Source organism: Aedes aegypti, chromosome 2 (genome assembly GCF_002204515.2).
Source record: "Aedes aegypti strain LVP_AGWG chromosome 2, AaegL5.0 Primary Assembly, whole genome shotgun sequence".
NCBI classification, from domain to species: domain Eukaryota; kingdom Metazoa; phylum Arthropoda; class Insecta; order Diptera; family Culicidae; genus Aedes; species Aedes aegypti.
In genome coordinates this window covers 291,368,254-291,395,871 of record NC_035108.1, presented here as the reverse complement: position 1 = coordinate 291,395,871, position 27,618 = coordinate 291,368,254, and the positions used below count along the sequence as shown (strand labels likewise).

General features: G+C 39.0%; 2 protein-coding genes and 1 long non-coding RNA gene across 4 annotated transcripts in view; 1 reads left to right on the top strand and 2 right to left on the bottom strand.

Moving 5' to 3' along the window:
- The window catches only part of LOC5569183 (myosin-2 essential light chain), a 63,810-nt gene extending 51,212 nt beyond the window's left edge, over window positions 1-12,598 (top strand). For both annotated transcript variants that reach the window (XM_001652715.2, XM_001652716.2), the window contains 2 exons: window positions 11,612-11,940; window positions 12,002-12,598. In XM_001652715.2, the coding sequence (XP_001652765.1) occupies window positions 11,612-11,940; window positions 12,002-12,085 (413 nt within the window). In that variant the 3' untranslated portion in view covers window positions 12,086-12,598. The remainder of the gene's footprint in view (window positions 1-11,611; window positions 11,941-12,001) is intronic.
- On the bottom strand, window positions 9,591-11,171 carry LOC110676647. The gene is made up of 2 exons (XR_002500596.1): window positions 9,978-11,171; window positions 9,591-9,913 (listed from the first exon to the last, which is right to left on the bottom strand). It is a non-coding gene; the product is annotated as an uncharacterized LOC110676647 (long non-coding RNA).
- LOC5569182 (STE20-related kinase adapter protein alpha) lies at window positions 12,154-19,367 on the bottom strand. Its single transcript, XM_021845358.1, has 4 exons — window positions 18,915-19,367; window positions 14,192-14,889; window positions 12,987-13,117; window positions 12,154-12,925 (listed from the first exon to the last, which is right to left on the bottom strand). Exons 1-4 carry the CDS (start codon window positions 19,077-19,079, stop codon window positions 12,846-12,848), a joined length of 1,074 nt encoding a protein of 357 aa, XP_021701050.1. The 5' UTR covers window positions 19,080-19,367; the 3' UTR covers window positions 12,154-12,845.
- Between the last annotated feature and the right edge of the window lie 8,251 nt (window positions 19,368-27,618).

Genomic DNA, 27,618 nt, shown 5'->3' with positions numbered 1-27,618 from the left:
TTGATCTTGCCAGGCTTGAAACATCCCATTAGCAGCAATGTCAGAGAAAGTTTCACAAGATTCTTATCACATCATACTTTACATTTTCTAACACATCGCGTACAGTTCTGTCTGAACTTAGTCATGCTATTTTGGATTGAGCTTACCAGGCTCGAAGCATCCCATAGGCAGCAAAGTCAGAGAAAAAATCTTCTCACATCATACTTTACATTTTCTAACACACCGCGTACAGTTCTGTCTGATCTTAGTTATGCTATTTTGGATTGAGCTTACCAGGCTCGTAGCATCCAATTAGCAGCAAAGTCAGAGAAAGTTTCACAAGATTCTTATCACATGATGGTTTACATTTTCTAATACACCACGTACAGTTCTGCCTGATCTTAGTCATGCTATTTTGGATTGAGCTTACCAGGCTCGAAGCATCCCATTAGCAGCAAAAGCAGAGAAAGTTTCACAAGATTCTTATCACATCATACTTTACATTTTCTAACACACCGCGTACAGTTCTGTCTGATCTTAGTTATGCTATTTTGGATTGAGCTTGCCAGGCTCGAAGCATCCCATTAGCAGCAAAGTCAGAGAAAGTTTCACAAGATTCTTATCACATCATACTTTACATTTTCTAACACACCGCGTACAGTTCTGTCTGATCTTAGTCATGCTATTCTGGATTGAGCTTACCAGGCTCGAAGCATCCCATAAGCAGCAAAGTCAGAGAAAAAATCTTCTCACATCATACTTTACATTTTCTAACACACCGCGTACAGTTCTGTCTGATCTTAGTCATGCTATTTTGGATTGAGCTTACCAGGCTCGAAGCATCCCATAAGCAGCAAAGTCAGAGAAAAAAATCTTCTCACATCATACTTTACATTTTCTAACACACCGCGTACAGTTCTGTCTGATCTTAGTCATGCTATTTTGGATTGAGCTTACTAGGCTCGAAGCATCCCATTAGCAGCAAAGTCAGAGAAAGTTTCACAAGATTCTTATCACATCATGGTTTACATTTTCTAATACACCACGTAAAGTTCTGCCTGATCTTAGTCATGCTATTTCGGATTGAGCTTACCAGGCTCGAAGCATCCCATTAACAGCAAAGTCAGAGAAAGTTTCACAAGATTCTTATCACATCATACTTTACATTTTCTAACACACCGCGTACAGTTCTGTCTGATCTTAGTCATGCTATTCTGGATTGAGCTTACCAGGCTCGAAGCATCCCATAAGCAGCAAAGTCAGAGAAAAAATCTTCTCACATCATACTTTACATTTTCTAACACACCGCGTACAGTTCTGTCTGATCTTAGTCATGCTATTTTGGATTGAGCTTACTAGGCTCGAAGCATCCCATTAGCAGCAAAGTCAGAGAAAGTTTCACAAGATTCTTATCACATCATACTTTACATTTTCTAACACACCGCGTACAGTTCTGTCTGATCTTAGTCATGCTATTCTGGATTGAGCTTACCAGGCTCGAAGCATCCCATAAGCAGCAAAGTCAGAGAAAGTTTCACAAGATTCTTATTACATCATACTTTAAATTTTCTAATACACCACGTACAGTTACGCCTGATCTTAGTCATGCTATTTTGGATTGAGCTTACCAGGCTCGAAGCATCCCATTAGCAGCAAAGTCAGAGAAAGTTTCACAAGATTCTTATTACATCATACTTTACATTTTCTAATACACCACGTACAGTTCTGCCTGATCTTAGTCATGCTATTTTGGATTGAGCTTACCAGGCTCGAAGCATCCCATTAGCAGCAAAGTCAGAGAAAGTTTCACAAGATTCTTATTACATCATACTTTACATTTTCTAATACACCACGTACAGTTCTGCCTGATCTTAGTCATGCTATTTTGGATTGAGCTTACCAGGCTCGAAGCATCCCATTAGCAGCAAAGTCAGAGAAAGTTTCACAAGATTCTTATTACATCATACTTTAAATTTTCTAATACACCACGTACAGTTACGCCTGATCTTAGTCATGCTATTTTGGATTGAGCTTACCAGGCTCGAAGCATCCCATTAGCAGCAAAGTCAGAGAAAGTTTCACAAGATTCTTATTACATCATACTTTACATTTTCTAATACACCACGTACAGTTCTGCCTGATCTTAGTCATGCTATTTTGGATTGAGCTTACCAGGCTCGAAGCATCCCATTAGCAGCAAAGTCAGAGAAAGTTTCACAAGATTCTTATTACATCATACTTTACATTTTCTAATACACCACGTACAGTTCTGCCTGATCTTAGTCATGCTATTTTGGATTGAGCTTACCAGGCTCGAAGCATCCCATAAGCAGCAAAGTCAGAGAAAAAATCTTCTCACATCATACTTTACATTTTCTAACACACCGCGTACAGTTCTGTCTGATCTTAGTCATGCTATTTCGGATTGAGCTTACCAGGCTCGAAGCATCCCATTAACAGCAAAGTCAGAGAAAGTTTCACAAGATTCTTATCACATCATGGTTTACATTTTCTAATACACCACGTACAGTTCTGCCTGATCTTAGTCATGCTATTTTGGATTGAGCTTATCAGGCTCGAAGCATCCCATTAGCAGCAAAGTCAGAGAAAGTTTCACAAGATTCTTATTACATCATACTTTAAATTTTCTAATACACCACGTACAGTTACGCCTGATCTTAGTCATGCTATTTTGGATTGAGCTTACCAGGCTCGAAGCATCCCATTAGCAGCAAAGTCAGAGAAAGTTTCACAAGATTCTTATTACATCATACTTTACATTTTCTAATACACCACGTACAGTTCTGCCTGATCTTAGTCATGCTATTTTGGATTGAGCTTACCAGGCTCGAAGCATCCCATTAGCAGCAAAGTCAGAGAAAGTTTCACAAGATTCTTATCACATCATGGTTTACATTTTCTAACACACCGCGTACAGTTCTGTCTGATCTTAGTCATGCTATTCTGGATTGAGCTTACCAGGCTCGAAGCATCCCATAAGCAGCAAAGTCAGAGAAAAAAATCTTCTCACATCATACTTTACATTTTCTAACACACTGCGTACTGTTCTGTCTGATCTTAGTCATGCTATTCTGGATTGAGCTTACCAGGCTCGAAGCATCCCATAAGCAGCAAAGTCAGAGAAAAAATCTTCTCACATCATACTTTACATTTTCTAACACACCGCGTACAGTTCTGTCTGATCTTAGTCATGCTATTTTGGATTGAGCTTACCAGGCTCGAAGCATCCCATAAGCAGCAAAGTCAGAGAAAAAAATCTTCTCACATCATACTTTACATTTTCTAACACACCGCATACAGTTCTGTCTGATCTTAGTCATGCTATTTTGGATTGAGCTTACTAGGCTCGAAGCATCCCATTAGCAGCAAAGTCAGAGAAAGTTTCACAAGATTCTTATCACATCATGGTTTACATTTTCTAACACACCGCGTACAGTTCTGTCTGATCTTAGTTATGCTATTTTGGATTGAGCTTACCAGGCTCGAAGCATCCCATTAGCAGCAAAGTCAGAGAAAGTTTCACAAGATTCTTATTACATCATGGTTTACATTTTCTAACACACCGCGTACAGTTCTGTCTGATCTTAGTCATGCTATTCTGGATTGAGCTTACCAGGCTCGAAGCATCCCATAAGCAGCAAAGTCAGAGAAAAAATCTTCTCACATCATACTTTACATTTTCTAACACACCGCGTACAGTTCTGTCTGATCTTAGTCATGCTATTTTGGATTGAGCTTACTAGGCTCGAAGCATCCCATTAGCAGCAAAGTCAGAGAAAGTTTCACAAGATTCTTATCACATCATACTTTACATTTTCTAACACACCGCGTACAGTTCTGTCTGATCTTAGTCATGCTATTCTGGATTGAGCTTACCAGGCTCGAAGCATCCCATAAGCAGCAAAGTCAGAGAAAAAATCTTCTCACATCATACTTTACATTTTCTAACACACCGCGTACAGTTCTGTCTGATCTTAGTCATGCTATTTTGGATTGAGCTTACCAGGCTCGAAGCATCCCATAAGCAGCAAAGTCAGAGAAAAAAATCTTCTCACATCATACTTTACATTTTCTAACACACCGCATACAGTTCTGTCTGATCTTAGTCATGCTATTTTGGATTGAGCTTACTAGGCTCGAAGCATCCCATTAGCAGCAAAGTCAGAGAAAGTTTCACAAGATTCTTATCACATCATGGTTTACATTTTCTAATACACCACGTAAAGTTCTGCCTGATCTTAGTCATGCTATTTCGGATTGAGCTTACCAGGCTCGAAGCATCCCATTAGCAGCAAAGTCAGAGAAAGTTTCACAAGATTCTTATCACATCATACTTTACATTTTCTAACACACCGCGTACAGTTCTGTCTGATCTTAGTTATGCTATTTTGGATTGAGCTTACCAGGCTCGAAGCATCCCATTAGCAGCAAAGTCAGAGAAAGTTTCACAAGATTCTTATTACATCATGGTTTACATTTTCTAACACACCGCGTACAGTTCTGTCTGATCTTAGTCATGCTATTCTGGATTGAGCTTACCAGGCTCGAAGCATCCCATAAGCAGCAAAGTCAGAGAAAAAATCTTCTCACATCATACTTTACATTTTCTAACACACCGCGTACAGTTCTGTCTGATCTTAGTCATGCTATTTTGGATTGAGCTTACTAGGCTCGAAGCATCCCATTAGCAGCAAAGTCAGAGAAAGTTTCACAAGATTCTTATCACATCATACTTTACATTTTCTAACACACCGCGTACAGTTCTGTCTGATCTTAGTCATGCTATTCTGGATTGAGCTTACCAGGCTCGAAGCATCCCATAAGCAGCAAAGTCAGAGAAAAAATCTTCTCACATCATACTTTACATTTTCTAACACACCGCGTACAGTTCTGTCTGATCTTAGTCATGCTATTTTGGATTGAGCTTACCAGGCTCGAAGCATCCCATAAGCAGCAAAGTCAGAGAAAAAAATCTTCTCACATCATACTTTACATTTTCTAACACACCGCATACAGTTCTGTCTGATCTTAGTCATGCTATTTTGGATTGAGCTTACTAGGCTCGAAGCATCCCATTAGCAGCAAAGTCAGAGAAAGTTTCACAAGATTCTTATCACATCATGGTTTACATTTTCTAATACACCACGTAAAGTTCTGCCTGATCTTAGTCATGCTATTTCGGATTGAGCTTACCAGGCTCGAAGCATCCCATTAGCAGCAAAGTCAGAGAAAGTTTCACAAGATTCTTATCACATCATACTTTACATTTTCTAACACACCGCGTACAGTTCTGTCTGATCTTAGTTATGCTATTTTGGATTGAGCTTGCCAGGCTCGAAGCATCCCATTAGCAGCAAAGTCAGAGAAAGTTTCACAAGATTCTTATCACATCATACTTTACATTTTCTAACACACCGCGTACAGTTCTGTCTGATCTTAGTCATGCTATTCTGGATTGAGCTTACCAGGCTCGAAGCATCCCATAAGCAGCAAAGTCAGAGAAAAAATCTTCTCACATCATACTTTACATTTTCTAACACACCGCGTACAGTTCTGTCTGATCTTAGTCATGCTATTTTGGATTGAGCTTACTAGGCTCGAAGCATCCCATTAGCAGCAAAGTCAGAGAAAGTTTCACAAGATTCTTATCACATCATGGTTTACATTTTCTAATACACCACGTACAGTTCTGCCTGATCTTAGTTATGCTATTTTGGATTGAGCTTACCAGGCTCGAAGCATCCCATAAGCAGCAAAGTCAGAGAAAAAATCTTCTCACATCATACTTTACATTTTCTAACACACCGCGTACAGTTCTGTCTGATCTTAGTCATGTTATTTTGGATTGAGCTTACTAGGCTCGAAGCATTTCGTTAGCAGCAAAATCAGAGAAAGTTTCACAAGATTCTTCTCACATCATACTTCACATTTTTTAGTACACCGAGTACAGCTCTACAGCATTTCATTAGACCCAACTAGGTCCGATGGTATATCAAATCCAACGACCAGCTCACTCCCGAGTTGGATTTCAAATTTCGATCAAGTTTCAAATCATCTTCCAACTCACTCCCGAGTTGGATTTCAGTTTTCATTAGACCCGACTAGGTCCGATGGTACATCGAATCAAATCCATCGACCAACTCACTCCCGAGTTGGATTTCAAATTTCGATCAAGTTTCAAATCATCTTCCAACCTACTCCAGAGTTGGATTTCAATTTTCATTAGACCCAACTAGGTCCGATGGTATTTCAATTCCATCGACCAACTCACTCCCGAGTTGGATTTCAAATCATCTTCCAACCCACTCCAGAGTTGGATTTCAATTTTCATTAGACCCAACTAGGTCCGATGGTATTTCAAATCCATCGACCAACCCACTCCCGAGTTGGATTTCAATTTTCATTACACCCGACTAGGTCCGATGGTACAACAAATCAAATTCATCGACCAACTCACTCCCGAGTTGGATTTCAATTTCGATCAAGTTTCAAATCATCTTCCAACCCACTCCAGAGTTGGATTTCAATTTTCATTAGACCCAACTAGGTCCGATGGTATTTCAATTCCATCGACCAACTCACTCCCGAGTTGGATTTCAAATCATCTTCCAACCCACTCCAGAGTTGGATTTCAATTTTCATTAGACCCAACTAGGTCCGATGGTATTTCAAATCCATCGACCAACCCACTCCCGAGTTGGATTTCAATTTTCATTACACCCGACTAGGTCCGATGGTACATCAAATCAAATTCATCGACCAACTCACTCCCGAGTTGGATTTCAATTTCGATCAAGTTTCAAATCATCTTCCAACCCACTCCAGAGTTGGATTTCAATTTTCATTAGACCCAACTAGGTCCGATGGTATTTCAATTCCATCGACCAACTCACTCCCGAGTTGGATTTCAAATCATCTTCCAACCCACTCCAGAGTTGGATTTCAATTTTCATTAGACCCAACTAGGTCCGATGGTATTTCAATTCCATCGACCAACTCACTCCCGAGTTGGATTTCAAATCATCTTCCAACCCACTCCAGAGTTGGATTTCAATTTTCATTAGACCCAACTAGGTCCGATGGTATTTCAATTCCATCGACCAACTCACTCCCGAGTTGGATTTCAAATCATCTTCCAACCCACTCCAGAGTTGGATTTCAATTTTCATTAGACCCAACTAGGTCCGATGGTATTTCAATTCCATCGACCAACTCACTCCCGAGTTGGATTTCAAATCATCTTCCAACCCACTCCAGAGTTGGATTTCAATTTTCATTAGACCCAACTAGGTCCGATGGTATTTCAATTCCATCGACTAACTCACTCCCGAGTTGGATTTCAAATCATCTTCCAACCCACTCCAGAGTTGGATTTCAATTTTCATTAGACCCAACTAGGTCCGATGGTATTTCAATTCCATCGACCAACTCACTCCAGAGTTGGATTTCAATTTTCATTAGACCCAACTAGGTCCGATGGTATTTCATTTCCATCGACCAACTCACTCCCGAGTTGGATTTCAAATCATCTTCCAACCCACTCCAGAGTTGGATTTCAATTTTCATTAGACCTAACTAGGTCCGATGGTATTTCAAATCCATCGACCAACCCACTCCCGAGTTGGATTTCAATTTTCATTAGACCCGACTAGGTCCGATGGTACATCAAATCAAATTCATCGATCAACTCACTCCCGAGTTGGATTTCAAATCATCTTCCAACCTACTCCAGAGTTGGATTTCAATTTTCATTAGACCCAACTAGGTCCGATGGTATTTCAATTCCATCGACCAACTCACTCCCGAGTTGGATTTCAAATCATCTTCCAACCCACTCCAGAGTTGGGTTTCAATTTTCATTAGACCCGACTAGGTCCGATGGTACCTCAAATCCATCGACCAACTCACTCCCGAGTTGGATTTCAAATTTTGATCAAGTTTCCAATCATCTACCAACCCATTTGCAAGTTGGATTTTAAATTTCGTGTGATAGATTTAGGTCCGTTGGTAGTTTGAAATCATCCACCACCCCATTCCAGAGTTGGATTTCAATTCTCGTTAGGCTAGATTGGGCCCAACTGTGCTTCTATGGAACACCTCACTTGATTGTATCTTTCAAAGCGAATTTTTTAGGTCATTTCAAATAATGTAATAGATTATGCATCATTTATCTAAGATCAATATTAGCCAACTTATGTTCGAATGATTTTTGCAAAACTGTTATATTTCAACCAATATCGAAGACGCAATTCCAATTCCATCATATTTAAAAAATAATTATACAAACAAATAAAAGTCTTGCATATATATCATATTAAACAACTAAATCAATTTTTGAACTTATCTCGGAATGTAAAACCAATCATGTCCGAATTAGTCAAGCCTTCTGTGTTTCCCATATTATTCACAGTATTATTTGTCTCTCTCGTTTCGTAAGACGAAGAAATGTGACACTTCAGAATATCTATATATTTTTTTTTTAATTGACTTTGGTTTGCCAAAAATTGCCAACAATCAAGTCTTTTGGGACGAGTTGTAAAACATGATCAATCAAAGACATCCCCAAGATCACTTCATTGCTCAATTTACTATAAAATGTGTGGTTGTATTACAACATTATTTAATAGAAGAATAATACTAATCATTGAATAATTTAAACTTAGTGAAAGTTGTTAAACGCACATCACAAACGAATCATTACAATGCATATACAAATAGTATCCATTTAGGCAAATACTCCTAGCTGCACCTTAGCTTTTTCCGAAACAGCGTTCAAGTTAGTGAACTTCTCTGAGTTTAACTTGACAATTACACAAAGGTCACAGATGCCGTTTAAAGGCGGAACAAAAATTGAAAACACTTACCATCGAAAAACTATATTGAATCAAATCGCATTTCGCCTTTTCTCGCTAAACGAAACCACTTTCTGCCAGTTTTGTTTCCATCTTAATGACCAATCCGATTGCCTCCGAAAGCTAAGTATGCTGTTCCGCTCAGGAAAAGTAAAAATTTCTGCGCAAGACGGATCGAGATAGGCGATTACTTTTCTGTTGAAGTGCATACTTCGCTGAAGTAGTGAAATGTTAACAGGTTTTTTTTTTTTTCTGTGACAACTGTCACAACATTGCCTTTTTTTTGCTGTGAGAAAGTAAACATAAACAAAATTGTTAACAAGCATGCACTTCTTTGTTTGCTGCGAAACTTCTTGCTTCTCTATCGCACAAAAGCATAATCTATTACGTCACTATTCATGCCTTTCATCATCCTTTTCTCATTTTAGCATTATTACTGACGGACATTCACTTTCTCTTCCCTTTGTCTCACAAACACTTTCATCCAGCACAAGCTCAAAAATAAACACAGCCAGCCCGCTGTACACAATCGCAACAAAACAGCTCTGTAAACTGCAGTGCGGCATTGACCCACTAGTTTCCACGCAGAAATCGTCTAAGAAAAAAATACCGATGGTCATCGTAAAACCAAGTTGTTCGTGGCCGAGTTCCTCGAGTAAAAAAAAAACACTTTTCTACGGTCACTTTAACTACACTCAAAATAATCCAAACGTCAAGGCTACGTGAAAACATACGTAGTTTTTTTCCATCGCACTTTTCAGGTAACAGCTACGTGAATGGTGAGTGCCGGAACTCAATTCCGCGAAGCTCGAGGTGACTAAGATTTCACGTAACAGCTACGTTATTGTTTCGATAGCGTTCATAGGTATTCAATAGTGATTTGGATTTATATTGGGTTTTCATTTCGTTTTCAGAATTTCAGGAAAATAAAGCCTAGCGATTTGAAATATAATAGAATAGCACACGTTTATTGATTTGATTCGGTTTGCGATTGATTTATTCTAAAATATGTTATTGTCTCAACGGTATGTTCCATTTTTTGCCGACTGCCGGAATCCGAGCTGAAATCAATGGAATATTCCATATATGTTAGTAAACTAAAAAAAATACGATAGAAGAACTTACCTTCATTTTTTAACCATATCAATTCGATTTTATCACTTTTAACTAAAAACGAAATGCACGAAACTAAAATGTTACATTTTCTTCTCGATGTTAACATCTGTACCAACTGTCAGAGATAAACTTTTGTATACAAAATTTGAGTGGCAATGAGCCACTCAGTTCCACTAATAATCAACGTCGCCCTTGAGTCTTGAGTCTGGCTCACGTAGCGATTGGTGAGTCTTACGTTGGTCAGGTAAAATTGACAAAAGTGATATAAATGAGAGCTTACGTGATTTTTCACGTAGCATCGACGTTTGGATTTTTTTGAGTGTAGGGAACGTTGTGTCCCTACCGACCGCGACATTGTCGTAAACTGCGCTCTTTTAAATACGGAACAGTAAAACACACGTCCGTTCTCACGCAAATCCGTTTCAAAACTGATTCAAAGGGAAGCTTTCATTTTTCCCGCGAACTACTTCATGCTGAGCTTTTTCTACACTCTCGACGAAACATAATCATATTTATTGAAAATTGGACTTAAACTTCACTTGTTCAGAATAATTACTCAAATGAACAATAATTTACCCACTAATAACTATTCCCTACACCTACCTTGTTGTGTCTACCGTGACAACGGAGTGTTTTTCAATCTAATATTCATCTAAAATTTGTTCTTTGACTCGATCCCTCCCTATCTCGATGGTCCCTTCGATATCGAGATGTGGAGAGGCGACTGTAATTTTCATTCCCTTTTGCGAGAAAAACTATTTATTTTTGATTTTATAATGAGACTTACTGAATCGATCAAATGAGTCGATTCATTTTTGTGAGTGAGTCAACTATGATTCGCTCCCATAATTGGACCATTTTTCCAATCTCTACGCCACACGATATAGGAATGCGACAATAGCAACTCTGAGTTAATAACTGGAAGTGCTCTGCTCACTGAACAGCTGAGCATCAGGCTCTGTTCTAGTGAGGACGTAATGCCAAGAAGAAGAAATAGTCCATAATTAATTAGTTCAATAATGGAGATAAGCGTTTTCACTCTGTATGGTAAGGTAACAATTGGCATCCCTCGCGGAGGCATTGCTGTAAGGGGAGTCGGATTCAATCACTAAAGGAAAATATCTTTTGATAATAAAATCAATACGCAGTAAATAATAGGCCAGGAGAAGTGGTTCACCTAGCGTGATTTTATAGCAGAGAAAAAGTAGATTTTGTATGAAAATTGACAGGAAAATGAATGACAAGTTCATCCACTTCTCCTGGCCTATTACCATCAGTGCACCATTATCCGCTCATGCTCCAGTAGCCCGCTCACACTGAAAAAAGATGAGTTTGCACAAAGTAAATTTGAAAACTGTGTACATTTTTTTGTGTATTTACTCAAATTACTTTACTTTTTAAGCTCGTGAGCGGGCTACTGGAACATGAGCGGGTACTGGTACGTTGACGGTACAAGTTTATCATCATCGCGTTCTCTTACAGCGACGTGACCATGTTTCCATTTTAGGACGATGCATGTGCTATCACACACAGCGAATGCATTTAAAATGTAAATTCAATCGCATTCCTTACGTACGTTTTGGGGTTTATATCAATGTGATCTAATCAATGCCTTTTTTTTTCTGTATTTCCATGTAAACCAGAATTCCAGGAGGCCTTCAACCTATTCGACAACCGCGGCGATGGTAAGATCCAACAGCAGCAGATTGGCGAGTGCCTTCGTGCCCTGGGCCAGAACCCGACCGAGTCCGATGTGAAAAAGTTCACCATGCAGCTGAAGCCAGACGAGCGCGTATCGTTCGAGGTTTTCTTGCCGATCTATCAGGCCATTTCGAAGCAACGCACCGCCGATACGGCCGATGACTTCATCGAGGGGCTGCGTCACTTCGATAAGGACGCGAGCGGATTCATTTCCTCAGCTGAGCTGAGACATCTGCTTACAACTCTGGGAGAGAAACTGGCCGATGATGAGGTTCGTATTTGCTAATATGTCACATATGTTAGTGGGAAATTAATATGCTTTTACTTTTTAGGTCGAACAATTGCTCCAAAATCAGGAAGATTCACAAGGTAACGTTAACTACGAAGAGTTCGTTCGAATGGTCATGAGCGGTTAGATGGACAAAATAAGCTGAGATCAGCTTATCCACCATTATTTTACTATACCTTGTATTGGATACTTCCACTTGAAAAACAACAACTTTTAGAATTCTTATGTACCCAAGTTTTGTTCAATGAACCTATGAAAAACAAATAGGTGGAACTATAGAAATCAATCAAATATTAGCTTCGTCCGTAATTTAGGACACCATGTAAGGGTCAAAATGTTACTTAACAATGTATATCTTGTTTCCAAAAGTTTTCCTATTAAGCCATTGGGCTGGATCAACGGCTCATAAAGGTGTAAATTTCATCAAACATGCTAGTATTATTTTCAATTTAATCTGTACATTCTTACTATCGATTGTTGAACTTTCGCTGCTTATCATTTTGTTGCGGCCTCAGTTTAACTCTTACAGATCGCATTTCTTTCAACTTTTGCGTTTGAATGTCAAACAACTGCTAATATCTATATAAAACCTTTATTATATTTTAATGAGTAATAAAAGCCTAATTTATACACTACTTAATTTGATGTAGTTCGCCAACTGATCTAGAACATATCCATTTTCAACTACCTATTAGTTCATAAGGGCAACAACTAAATCTGCACTAAGTAAACAGGTAACATCGAATGTTGTATACGTTAAACGGTATAATTTTGATTGTGAATGTTAGCGTTTGGATGTACGAGTGCGAGCAAACTAACGTGGAAGATTGACCATTGTCTACGCTTCGTAGGTTGTTTTTTCATAGATGCCTTCAATAGAACTCTTATTAAAAGTCCCATTCGAAGTTACTTCCGCTGGTGTCCATCGTCATTCCTGAGAATTCGTTGGTTAGATTCGATTCGTCTCCTGCAACAAAGGGGGAGTTTGTTGATTATTGTTTAAACAGAGTTTGGATTATTTTTCTTACCTTTCAGTGTATTAAAGTCTGCCGTTTCAATGCCACGTGCAGCAAATTGTTCCCTTATGCTTGTGTGCTTGCATTGTTTGAAAAGCGGGTGGTTAAGTAACTCGTGGGCACTTGATCTGTTGATTGGATTACTGAAAAAGTATAAAATAAGACATTTACCTACCTAATGTTCAAATCATCCGTAAACTTTTCAATGAAGCAGAACATTTTTCATCACGATTATTCAGCAAGTCGGGTGAGATAAGACGAGTTGAATGATGTGACTGTCTTTTGATTAATATTAGCCGTCTTGCGTCACTCGAGGTAGAAGCGACTCATTTTGACTCACCCGACTCGTAGAACAAGATTATAAAACTAAAAGGAACCACTGCTCAACATTCTTAACACAAATTCAATAGCATCTTCTAAGGAATCTATCCAAGATTTTGCCAAGAATTTTGTCAAGTTTCATAGACAAATCCGCCTAAGATTATCTGAAGGATTTCTCCATTTATTCATCCATCAAAGATCTTGGAAGAATCTTTTATAGAATCTACTGGCATTCTACTAATTACTGTTCTAGTGATATTCCAAAAAAAACTTACAAGTTCTTGCTCAATTCCCGTTAGAGGAGTTCTGCAAAGATCTCATGAAAAATATGCCATGTATCAAATGGAAATCTATCATTATCTAACCAGGAACCTTGCCAAAAATCCATAAATACCCTTAATGATTTTTGTCAAGGATCCTATCGATGTTCTATAGCTGTGATGAATTATAGGGAAAGTGTACCAGTTATGGCCATAGTGGTTCCCTATTTGGCCATATTTGAAATTTTGATAACTCTAACTTTTTTAATCTTTTTGGATGTTTTAATATCAAGGTATATCTTAAATCTAACTACTACAACACACAAACATTTTCAAAAATTGAAGACATTAAAGTAATCACGTAGGGCGAAATAGGGAACCACTATGTCCATAACTGGTACACCTACCCAAGGTCAAATTTCCGACATAGTATAGCAAGTTATTTGAATAACACATTTAAAATTAGTGGATCATTCCAAAAATGTATTGCTAACAAGGAACGAAATTCAAACAAGTGAAATATTGAGCTAGATTATGTTACAGTTGTTTGGAAGGTTTCTTTGCCTAAATGCACATAGCAAATACTATTTGGTATTAGCCGATCCCTGGCCTGTATAACCCTGTTATGCAACTTACCTAACCAAACACAGCTCGGCAAACTTATGTAACGCGTCTGAAAACTGCCTCGAAGCGTAGATCTGGCGTGTCTGCGAGGAATTGCCATCCCCCACACCGGAGTCCATTGCCTGGGCGAAGACCTCCTCACTGGGAATCGTCGTGCAGTCTAGAAGCAGCGGCTGATACCCTCGCATCTTCTCCGTCAGCATCAACGTGGGCTGGAAGTTACTGAACGGTTCCACGCCATTGGCCAACTCACACGCCGTTATGCCCAGACTGTAGATGTCGGACTTTTCCGTGTACCCTAGGAGATTCTGAGCCAGCACTTCCGGTGCCAACCAGTTAAGGCTTTTGGTCGACTGCGGCGGAAGTTCGTGTAGATTCTTCACACGTTTTCCTTCTCCCAGAAAACTTGTGCAAACGCGGAACCCGCCGATTATGGCTCGTGACTCGTTCAGGAAGATATGGCTGGCTTTTATCGAACGGTGAATGTAGCCTTTTCTGTGCAAATACTCCAACCCTAGTACAACATCTCGTAGGATGCAGGCCAGTAATGTTTCAGGGAACCCAGTCTCGAAGTAGTTGTTCATTGTGTCCCGGCAGGATCCAAAACACATCAGCGGCAGGATGAAGTACAGGTCCAAATTATGCACGAATGCTGTGTAGTAGCTTAGAATATTGGGATGATTGAACTCTCTCAAATGCTTGGATTCTTCCTGTAAAAATTATATTCTATAGTCACGAAGTATGAAGCAGAAACAATATCTGTCAGGACTGGAAGAGGCTAGACAAAAGAGACCGAACAGGAACTATAAACAGATCATATACCTAGCAATCAAGGAAACAAACCAAACAGGAGCCAGGAGATTAGAGTTATCATAAAAACTTTTCAGCGATTCCGGCCAGACATTTTTCTTTAAATTACAAGTTTTGCTGCCCGTATTAGGTACTGTATGTATTTTTTTCAAAATTATTTTCCAGGAATTTTATCAGAAACTAATTCAGGTATTTTCCCAAAGAATTCATCCATTGACGTATTATCGGTTTTCTTAAGGAAGTCATCCATGAAATCAGTTCAAGATACATTCAAGAGACTTCACCATTAATTTCAACAGAAAGATCTTTTCATATTTCTCAAGAAAATCCTGCAGCTCATCCAACGATTTTTCTTTCGTCCAAGATTTCCGTTTAGGACATTTTCAAGCACTCAAAACACTAATTTATCCAGAGATCTAAAAGATCTTAGAATTTCCTAAATCTTTCAGTTTTTCCCAAATTTTAAACTAGAATTTTGTCTAAGGATTAATTCATAAATTACTCTCGAGATTTTTCCTTTGATTTCCCCAGTAATTCCAGCTCTGCCTCCAAAATAATCCCAAGGAATTTATCTAAAAATGGCTCAAGGTCAAATTTTGAAAAAAAAAAAAAAAAATGGAGGAATTCAGAAAGCGTCGCTAAAAACAAACTCTTCAGTTATCTCTGATGAAACTTCTGTAGAAATCCTGATGGGCTCTCTAACTTTTTAGGAAGTCTTGGAGTTTTTCAAAATAAATTCCTAAGATAGGGTCGGTGTACCAAGAGCAACATAGAAAAAGAACAAATATTCGTATAACATCGAAAAATAAAGCCAGACGTAGGCAAAATACAAATCAAAATCCTTTTTTTTTTCAAAACTTTTATATTTTTGTTTGGTGGATCAAAAACTTTCGATTGATGTAAAAAGTTCTTATTTCTTCTTAAAAAGTTCTTAATTATTTTGGTCAATAAAAAAAAATTGTCAAGGTAGCGTTGCCGGAAAAGGGCGAGCTAACGCAGCCGAGGGCATCGTCGGGTATGTGGAAAGGAGGACATGTTCGACGAAGAATGCAAGCAGGTTTTGGAGGAGAAAGATACAGCGAGGGCTGCAATGCTGCAGCAAGGAACGCGACAAAACGTAGAGCGATATAAAAGGAAACGAAAGCAGCTAACCCGCCTATAGGCCTATTTACATGACGTCTCAAATCAGCTGATCGGGAAGCACTTTGACAGTTCTTCTATGAAAATGACAGGCCTGTGTTAGCACTGGTTCTCCACCGATGTAAACAAATGCATAGACGGATCTGTCACATGAAAAGGCCTATTCCGGGACAAAAAGCGTCGCCTGGAAGAAGCGGAATGTGAAGAAATGGAGCAGCTGCAACGTTCAAAAGAAACGCGAAAGTTCTACGAGAAGCTTGTGGGCTTCATGGCCGTGCGGTTAGTGTTACCAAGCATTTAGCTGCATCGGGTCAAGGAGTGTGGGTTCGATTCTCGCTTCAAGGAAACCAACCTGTTCTCTCATTGAGGGAAGTCAAGGATATCATCAACCAGCTCAAGAACAACAAGGCCGCTGGTAAGGATGGTATTGGAGCTGGACTCATCAAAAAGGGCCTGGAGAGGTTGGTCGCCAGTCAGCACCGGCTGATTTTCAGAATCTGGGAAACGGAACAGCTGCCGGAGGAGTGGAAGCAAGGGGTCATATGTCCCATCTACAAGAAGGGCGACAAACTGGAATGTGAAAACTATTGTGCGATCACTACCCTGAATGCCGCCTACAAAGTGCTGTCTCAGATTACGTTCCGTCGTCTATCACCAATAGCAAATGAGTTTGTGGGAAGTTATCAAGCTGGTTTCATCAACGGCCGCTCGACGACGGACCAAATCTTCACTGTATGAAAAATCCACCTGTTCATCGATTTTAAAGCGGCATCGACCGCAAAGAGCTATGAAAAATCATGGACGAGTACAGCTTTCCCGGGAAGCTCACAAGACTAATAAAAGCAACGATGGACGGTGTGCAGAATAGTGTGAAGATTTCGGGCGAACATTCCAATTTGTTCGAATCCCGCCGGGGACTTCGACAGGGTGATGGACTTTCATTCCTACTGTTTAATATCGCGCTAGAAGTCATGCGGAGAGCCGGGTTCAATCAACAACCGAGGTACGATTTTCACAAGATCCAGCCAATTTGTTTGTTTTGCGGATGATATGGATATTGTCGGCAGAATATTTGGAACGGTGGCAGACCTGTACACCCGCCTGAAACGTGAAGTGACAAAAGTCGGCTGATAGGCGGAACCGAGCGCGACAGAGCCCGCCTAGGATGCAGTTTACGAGACGGGAATATTTTTGAGGTGGTTGATGAGTTCGTCTACCTCGGATCCTTATTAACGGCTGATAACAACGTTAGTCGTGAAATACGGAGACGCATCATCAGTGGAACTCGCGCCTACTATGGGCTCCAGAAGAAGCTGCGATAGAGAAAGATCCACCCCCGCACCAAATGAACTATGTACAAAACGCTGACCGGTGGTCCTCTGGACATGAAGCATGGAACATGCTGCAAGAGAACCTGCAAGCACTTGGAGTATTCGAACGAAGGGTGCTTAGGACGATCTTTGGTGGTGTGTAGGAGAACGATGTGTGACGACGGAGAATGAACCACGAGCTCGCTAGGCTCTACGGCAAACCCAGTATCCACAAGGTTGCGTAAGCCGGATGGGTGCGCTGGACAGGGCATGTTGCAAGACTACCGGACAACAATCCTGCAAAGATGGTGTTCGCGTCGAATCCGGTTGGCACAAGAAGGTGGGGAGCACAGCGAGCGAGGTGGCTTATCAAGTGCAACAAGATCTGGAGAGCGTGGGCCAAAATCGAAGTTGGAGAGACACAGCCATGGACCGAGTAAATTGGCGTAACATCGTTAACGAGGTTTTATCAAACTAATTGATGTAACACCAAGTAAATAAATAATAAAACAAAGTTTGTCTTATCAGTACTACTATAGGAACAATAGGTCTACTATGCAAGGGGGCTTAAATTTTTAGCGAAACTATTTTTTTTTTCGATCAACCCCCCTTGGTTGCATTACTGGTCTGAATAATTGCTGTAGTGTTTGCTATTGCGAGAGAAGCCTCAAACGAAATTTTGAAGAATTCATGGATATGTTTTTAAATTACTCGAGAATTGATTAGGAGAGCTGCAGGAGTAATTCGTGGATGAAATGTTAGAAAAAATTCAGGATACATTCTGGACATTCTTAAGGAACTTAATGATGAAATCCTGGTCGTTTTTTGTGGAATTCCTGGAGGAGCTCCCAACAGATTTCTTTGGATAATCCCTGGACAATTCCTGAGATAAATTCATCAAGGAATTCTTATTAAAATGGCTGGATAAATAACTGAAAAAATTGCATTGGAACTTCTAGGGATTTTTAAGGGGATCCCTGAGCGAATGTCTTCATCTCTGGAATAAACCCTTGGGGATTTTCTCGACAGAACTCATATACACTGAGATAAAAAAAAAAACTAATTTAATTCAAAGATCTCACTTATGAAAGTTATCATCCCCTACATGGAATTCATCCCCTGTATATGGAATTGTTAAGCGTGCAATGACATTATAATTTGATTCATATGTCGTGATTTATTGAAAACCTAAGTATTTTTGCCTCAGCGTAGGAGTCTAACTACTTGGAAAATCGGTCGAAAACTGGAATTGGTAGAAAATCGGTAGAAGTATTCTGGAATAGCATTTTAGAAAAAAAATAACAGGGATGAAAATTCCTGGTTAGGTCTTTTGTATCGGAGTTCACTGCTAAGTGACTTTAGAGCCAACAGGCCTAAATTAAAACTAGACTTCTCAGACTTGCAAAAAAATAGAGACCAAGCCTCTAAGAAGAAACCTGCTACCAGCCCTGTATCTTCTATCTAAATATACTTACCATAATGAAATTGAAGTCATTTTTCAAATCTTCCATCAGAAACTTCTTGATTGCCACATGCTGTCTGGAAGGCAAATGTTGAGCGAGATATACAATCCCGTGACCGTTGAAGCATTTGGTCAGTTCCACCTTAAGATCGTAGCTTCGAATATCGTGACCGAACATTGTATTTAATTCAATCGCAATTGTGTCACCGATTTCATTTATTTAGAGTATATTTTAATGTTTTTCAAGATCTTACTTATCAAAATCGGATGTATTTATTACTTTTATTAAGTTTTTATGTAATTTATATTATTTTTCACGGTTAACGATACGAGAACGTTCAGGACGAATAATATTTCGTGATTTTGTTTTGAACGTTGTTTACATACGGAACGATGGAGAGAGAGAGACGATATAACTTTTATCAGCTGTCATTTCAATGCCCGCCACAATATTAGGGCAGCCATATAAATGCACTCTAAAAGTTTTATAGGATTTAAAGAATCCTTGGAAGAATTTCCAGAGGTAATTTGTAACTTGTAGTTATTCATTCATTAAACGTAAGCCTGTTAGTTACAAAACTTTTGATCATGTCAAAGGAAAATTTACAGCAAAAGGACCAGGTTCATCTCGGAGGAATTTTTAAACTCTGCTAGAAAAATCCACAAAACGTGATTATCTAAAAATGTCAATATTGCGGCGCTCATTTCAAATCCACATCCAGCGGCGGCGGTAACGCGCAGATCATATGGGGCTCTGCACAACAATCATTCGGACTCTTTCACTCCTCTGTGAAATTAGCAAACAACAAGGCCAGTAAACGTAAAAATTCCATGCAAAATCAAAACAGTGCAGAGCCTTATCCAGGTTTTTACGAGCGCTAATGGCTGCCGCAAAAAGGCTCACTTTCTGGTAGGGATCAGTTGATATGAAGGTTGGCTTGGGTCCGTTCTATATAAAATGACCCAAGGCAAACGTCAAATCGACTGATCCCTACCAGAAAGTGAGCCTGTTTGCGGCAGCCATTAGCGCTTTTAAAAAGCTGGATACTCGCAATCTTGTGCGCAATTCAGTTCAACAATAATATCAATGTTTGTATTGTTACGATACGTCCATTTTTTTATCTCTATCAAAGATATTTTTAACCCTGAGTTAGTTCATTTCGAGATCAACGGCTATCATTTTTTTAAAGTCATTCCCGCATAAACGCAAATCACAAAAAATCTCAATCAATACACGCAAACAAATTTTGTTGTATAATCTACCGAATCCATGGTAGAATTAAGAATTAAGTGCGGTCAAAAGTATAATGCCAAACTTGTCAAATCAAGAATTTTTCTAGTTATTAATACTGCAGCTCTAGTTAAATAAACCGAATATATCTCGCATACTCTGAGATAACGCCCTAAAAGTCATTGGTAGCCACGTGTGTAGCTCGTTGTTTATGAGCAAACGAAAGAATAAGCATCCAAACTAACATTACAGGCAGGTATCAGGTATCAGAAGGCCGGCTCCAGAGGCACGTTCCCCGCCATTTGGGAGATTTGTGCCATCGCCATATTTGAGCCTATTTCATCATCTACCCGATGGGAGAGGAAAGGGAAGGGAAAGATGGGAGGAAATAGGAGTGGGGTCCCTTGAAGAGGGAAAATCGCATAAGCGAATTGAGAGCATGTAGCTCCATACCACAATGGGTTCGAACAGCGCCCTAAAAAGGACACTGCAAAACGCATGAGCGTAAAGAGAGCCTATAGCTCATTACCACAGTGGGTTACGAATAACAGAATGTCCTGAAGATTCAGGTTTCTGAAATCAGTTTCACTTAATAAGTTCGTAAACTCGTGACTGATTCTATTCGAGCAGAGCGTTATGTCTAACACTTCTTCTCTATTAGAAACCAAGTAATTGGAAGCGCATTTGCACAAAAACTGGACAGTTACATATCAGGTGATACGAAGTTCCATAATCGGAGTCACAACTATCAAACAAAAGAGTCAGCACGCTGAATGTTTGCTATTTGATAGTTGAGTCGGCAGTGGCCTGTCAACGCTCTGACCAAGAGACTGCAATTCTGCTTTGACAGATTTGTTAAATACTTCGCCACCCTTGGAGATGGCTCAGTAATGTACAATTTTGTTTGACGACATGACTCCAAACTATTCCAATATTGCTTGTGCTGAGTTGCCGCCCAATAATTTATCTGAAGCTTCACCCAGCACTTCGAAATTGGAATAGCCGGCTCAGGGCCAATGAAGACATGCGATGCTCCATCGCGAGCTAGCTCATCGGCCAATTCATTTCCAGCGATGGAAGAATGGCCAGGTACCCATACAAGGTTTACAGAGTTGACTGAATTCAGTTCCTCAATTTGAGTTCGACATGCGATAACACGCTTCGACCTTGAGTTGGCCGAAGCAGGAGCTTTTATAGCACTCTTGAGGTCTTTACAGACCGCAGAGGACATGCTTCTTCAAAAACTTCCATAATGTAGGATGTTGTAGTATCAACGGCATCATGCAGATCACTTGGATTTTCAATGGACGGAGAATATCCATGAAATTTGGTCGCAACCAATTCAATATAGAGTTCCCAGTTTCTTGAGCGGGGATTCCTAAAACGCAAAGTCTGCGCAGTTACATTTGAATGTTCAAAGAAGATGTAGCGATGATCAGATAATGATTCCTCATTAGATACATGCCAATTCGTCAACTCGTGACTGATTCTATTCGAGCATAGCGTTATGTCTAACACTTCTTCTCTATTAGAAACCATGAAGGTTGGGCGATTGCCTATGTTAAGTAATCCAAGGTCTGTACTACGAAAGTATTCCATCAGACTGGAGCCTCTCAAATTGATATCTGAGCTGCCCCAGATGATGTGATCAGCGCGAGTTTGCCATTTCAAGTTTGCTGAAAGTAGCAAAAACTGGGTCCACAAGGTTACCTGGATAGAAGTTCCCTCTACGAAAGTAGGGTTATTGTACTAGCGCCACTTGGGCTGCACCATTTTGCATGAGTCTGCAAAGATTGATCGTTGCTGTTCTTTTATGCTGAAAATTGATCTGAGCTAACCTAACCGTAGCCACTACCCAAACTAGGCAGGATTAAGCTTTTTGCAATCTCAGCACAAAAAAGACCAGCAACGAAAAAACCAGATCGGTATCTATTTGAAGTCGCCAAAGGCGAAAGAGCACAGAATACACTGTGTAAAACGCATAATGCGAATCCATATAGGTGATAATTTAAATTAAATGTCAGCATATTCATAATCCCACCCTTATTTAGCCTCAGGATAGAGACTGAAGAAGGGCAGGCCGATTATCTCGGAGAAACACAAGGTCACCTGCACCATTGATCCGGGTAGCACAGGAAGGACTCAATACTGTGGAGGGCGCCCTGGTACCCCACAGGCTCCGTTAGCGGTTAGGTTTTATTTAGACCCCCCTAACCATTCATTCCTAGGCACGGTACGCATCACACCATAAATTAGGGGTCACCTGTGAGGTGGACTTTTACCACCGGAACAGGCAGTCCGTAGTGTTAACTCTTAGCCAGTTGAAACAACCGCTACCGACACTACGCGGCTATCTAGGCTGCTCGGGAAAAGGAGGTTAATATTGATGATTAACTCCTGACGTGCCCAAACGCAAATCACAAAAAATCTCAATCAATACACGCAAACAAATTTTGTTGTATAATCTACCGAATCCATGGTAGAATTAAGAATTAAGTGCGGTCAAAAGTATAATGCCAAACTTGTCAAATCAAGAATTTTTCTAGTTATTAATACTGCAGCTCTAGTTAAATAAACCGAATATATCTCGCATACTCTGAGATAACGCCCTAAAAGTCATTGGTAGCCACGTGTGTAGCTCGTTGTTTATGAGCAAACGAAAGAATAAGCATCCAAACTAACATTACAGGCAGGTAGATAATGATCATTTCTTCCCCATAGCATTGTTAAATAACACGAAAATCCATTAAAATGCTCAGAAACAACGAGCTACACACATGGTTACCAATGGCTTTTAGGGCGAGATCAGAAGTTATGCGAGATATTTTCTTGTGTAGTGATGTTGACTATAGGCCTTTTCATGTGACAGGTCCGTCTATGCATTTGTTTACATCGGTGGATGACCGATGCTAACACGGGCCTGTCATTTCCATAGGAGAACTGTCAAAGAGCTTCCGGATCAGCTGACTTGAAACGTCATGTGAAAAGGCCTATGTTATGGTAGAGTTGACAGATTAATGTAGTCGGTTGAAAATCGTTGGTGCAGTTCTTAATTTTACCATGGATTCAGTAGTTTCTACAAAAAAAAAAAATCATTTCAGTGTATGGTTTTCAAACCATTCCAAAATGGTTCAATCGACCATAATCCTACCGTTGCTGGGTAGTGTTTTGAATGTGATGGGTAAAATATTCTTCGATTCGACCATACGAATTATGGGTTGTTAAGAATGTGTATCGTTCCAAAATACCGGTTTTCTCATACAAATTTTGAACGAGAACCACAAAAGAAACGTATCTAGTAACCAATATGCAATCGGAAAGTCACCACTTTAGTCGCACAATCCTACTATAACGAGAAACAGTTGTAGCTGTGGTTCAAATCAAATTTGTTTTTTAGATTCATTTAAACAATTAATTTATTGAGCATTTTGCACCTTATTAGACTACTGTGCAACAAATTTTTGCACAGTGAACATTTTCACATCTCACACAAACACTTGCATAACAGTTTGACATCTGTTTCGATACCAACGTTTTTCGGTTCTGTTTTGATTTTTCTTTGTGCAAACGATTATTTACGGAACAACTAAAAATATTGATTGCGAATATGTTCGTTATGTCAAAAGCTCGTGCAACAATGCACATCTGTTTATAAACATCATATTTATGGAACGAATGGAATCCTTCTGAGCGGCAGTAAATACACTACACAAAACACGGGGGAAATCGTAGATGATTTGCATAGTTCTCTTCTTAGGGTTCATTCATTTATTTCATAACGCCGTTTTTGATACCCACCCACCCCCTCGTAACGCTTTTTGTATGAATATTCTACGCATTTTGTATGATCCGTAACATCATGAGGATACCCACCCACCTCCTTAAGCGTTATAAAATTTGTAAATAAGCCCTTATTTGATAACCGCTGCACCTCCTGATGCTTCCATTGTTGATGGTCATTATAAAAGATGCTGATGGACAACAGATCATCACACCCAAGCAACCATGCTTATTGCAATAAGCCGTAAAAATCAGCACCAAACCAGTTCTATAGTCGATTTAAAGGCATGACCAACAGGGCTAATTGGAACTATTTCGTGATTAAGGGCCGCTCAAAAGCCACTTTTGGCGAATTATTCGGCCGATAAACGGCCTACTCGTTCCGAGTCCCTGAAGTGAGAGATGTCAAAAAATTTATAGCACGTGGGCAGAGGAAAAAGAAAAAAGGAAAAAAAAAGTTTCTCTATCTCATGTACTTTTCTTTCTATTTCTGTCTCATCCAAGTCGGTTTTTTTGTTGATTGACTGCGGCTCGATCTAATAATGTTCTCCCATCTCGTACTATTATTAGATGATTTCGACAACTTTCCTATCTGCTCCATTGATGCTTTTCTGATTTGCCCTGCTCAGTATCGTATATAAAGCAAAACATCGTGGATGCTGGTGGCATAAATTGCATGTAATTTAACCAGATTTAACCTGGACAATTTATTGCTACATTTTGGCGAAAACAAAAACAAAAGTCTTAAAAACAAAGTGAAAAGAATTATAAATTTGAGAAGCCTCCTGGAAAACCCCCTGAGCGCATTAAAAATCAATGTATTTCATGTTTCCCGGAATCACAATCCTGATCGCAATCAGTGCAATCCGGACGGTCTCTGGAACGATAGAAAAGCGTGAGTTTCAGATTTTCTCGTTCGATGCAGTAGAATCACTAACCAGGAGCCCCGTTGTTCCAGAGATCATCCGGATTGCCCAGAATTATTTTTTTTAATCATTCCTAGTAACAATCCTCTTGCTACTCGATACCAATTCATCCTGCAAAAATTGCATCATCGTTTGTGATTTGTTTTGAACGAAGCCAAATTTGATTTGGGTGGCATAAACGTCATGTACACCAGCCTCTTAACAGCATTGGAAGCCGTTGTATACTGCTTGCAGGCACAGGACTTACAAGCACTGTGGTATAGCGTTATATACCCATATACGGCTTGTTTCAGTGCTCAAAGGTCACAGTGCCTAAAAGCACTTGAAAAAATTAAATAAAGCCTGTTGGCACTGAAAATCTGTAACGCGGCCCATATACCGCTTATAACAGTGCTTAATGGTTACCTGGGTAGTTTTGAAAAATGCGTAATTTTTATGGGGATTGTTTTGTGTTTTGATGAATATTTCACAGAGGTTCTGGCTGTGAGAGAAGAACATAAATACAATTTTTGGGATGACATCGAATCTTGCTTAAAACACACCAAAATGTCTTTTCAAAAACTTTGGATTTTTTATTTATTTATTTATTGTCGTCAATCATGTTTGTAGACCGTTACAGAGAGTTTCTTATGCGCTAGTTACACTTCTACATTCAATTACCTAATTTTTCTTCTTAAGATAATGTGCGGAAGTATTGTTTTAGCTTCGCTTTGGACCAAGTTAAGTCGATTGAATTGTAATGTTTATTATAAGTAGTCATCATTTGGTTCATTGGCCCAAATTTTGCATAATTAGTACGGTGATAGTTGATTGCAAATAGTTCTCGATGGCGTAAACGTCTGGATGGTACATAAAAGTTTAATTTAGATAATAATTCTGGTGAATCAACTTTATGGGATACAATATCGTTTATAAATGAAATCATTGCATATTCACGACGCTCTCTTAGTGTTTGAATATTAATCAACATACATCTAGCTTTGTAAGTTGGTAATGGAAATTCTGTCCAACCTAATTTGCGAAGAGCATATAATAAAAATTGTTTTTGCACCGACTCTATCCTTTCATCATGTACTGTTGAAAAAGGTGACCAAATTACGCTGCAATATTCAAGTATTGATCTAACATAGGCAATGAACAATGTTTTTATTGTGTATGGATCATTGAAGTTATAAGCGAAGCGTTTAATTAAGCCTAACATATTATTAGCTTTATTTATCATAGTGTTATAGTGATCAATGAAAGTAAGTTTTGAGTCTAAAATTATGCCTAAGTCTCTGATTCTATTACATTTTTCAACATTTTGATTGCCTAAAGTTATTGTTACATTGGGAATGTCTCTTTTCCTGTTAAAAGATATCAGGTTACATTTTTTTACATTCAGTTGTAGTAGGCTTTTCTGACACCACGTGTGGAAGATTTGTACTTCGTGTTTAAAAGTATGTATGTCCTGTGCAGTTTTTATTTCCAAATAAAGTTTCATATCGTCAGCATAGATTAATACTTTTATTTTGTCAAGAATAAACGACAAATCGTTCACAAACAGTATAAACAAAAGCGGACCTAAATGAGAGCCTTGGGGAACCCCTGAAGTGGCATGTATTGGAGTTGACTTTTTTCCTTTGAATTTCACTATTAGCTCGCGAGTGGTTAAATATGATTCAATCCATTTCAGCAATTTGGCTTCAATACCAATTTTTTGCAGTTTAAATATAAGCATGGGTATATCAACACGGTCAAATGCTTTACTAAAATCTGTGTATAAAGCTTCTACATGATTTCCATTCTCCATAGCACTCAATGAATAGTTTACAAATTCGAGCAAATTAGTGGCTGTCGATCGCCCTTTAAAAAAGCCGTGCTGCGCTGTAGTTATTCTGTTTTTGATTTGGATGAATACTTTTTCATTTATGATGGCCTCAAAGAGCTTCGGGATGCACGAAATAAGGGCAATGCCACGATAGTTAATAATATCAGATTTTTTGCCAGATTTGAAAATGGGAACAAGGTATGAGCTTTTCCACATCTTTGGAAAGACTCCAGTGACATATTAAAGAGCCAAAATAAGGGAGTAGTTAATTCAATTGCTAAAGTCTTCATGAAGATTGGTGGAACTCCATGTGGTCCATTTCCTTTGGTTACATCCAAGTTTTTCAAACCATTCAATATTTCATGCACATTTATATGACTGATACCAACATCGTTAGGAAATTCAGGATGGAAATCGAAATATTCATAATCACGATCAGCTTCAGAGTATGTTGTGTATACTTCTTGAAAAAAATTTGAAAATAAGTTGCATATATCTTGTGAGGTATGGCCAACCTTTTCATTAAAATACATTGTAGAAGGAAAGTTATTGGATTTTAGTTTAGATTTAACATAGTTGAAGAAATTCTTTGGACAGGTTTTGATTTCTTGCTCAGTTTTGGAGTTGTAGCTTTCATATGCCAATCGCATTGCTGAGTTGAGTTGTACGCTCATATTCAAATATACTTGTAAATTCTCTTGACTTTTATGCTTTTTGTAAATTTTATGTAGTTTCTGTTTACGATTCTTCAAATTTATTATTTCTTTATTGAACCAAACAGGATGTTTTGAAAAACCATTACACCTTCTTTTAATGATTGGTACTTCTTCTAATATTATTTTGAACAAACAGTTGTAGAAAACTTCTGTTGAATTATTTACATCATCTCTGCTTCTTAAAATCGATTGCCAGTTAATGTTATTTAATTTATTTCTAATGTTGTCATAGTTAGCTGAATTAAAGTCGAATA

Excerpts from the sequence above, each read along its gene's own strand:
- LOC5569182 (XM_021845358.1), bottom strand. The coding sequence starts at position 19,079 with ATGTTCGGTCACGATATTCGAAGCTACGATCTTAAGGTGGAACTGACC. Across the intron at positions 14,890-18,914 it reads ATGACTTCAATTTCATTATG|GAAGAATCCAAGCATTTGAG; the intron begins GTAAGTATATTT and ends TAATTTTTACAG. Across the intron at positions 13,118-14,191 it reads GCCGAGCTGTGTTTGGTTAG|TAATCCAATCAACAGATCAA; the intron begins GTAAGTTGCATA and ends ATACTTTTTCAG.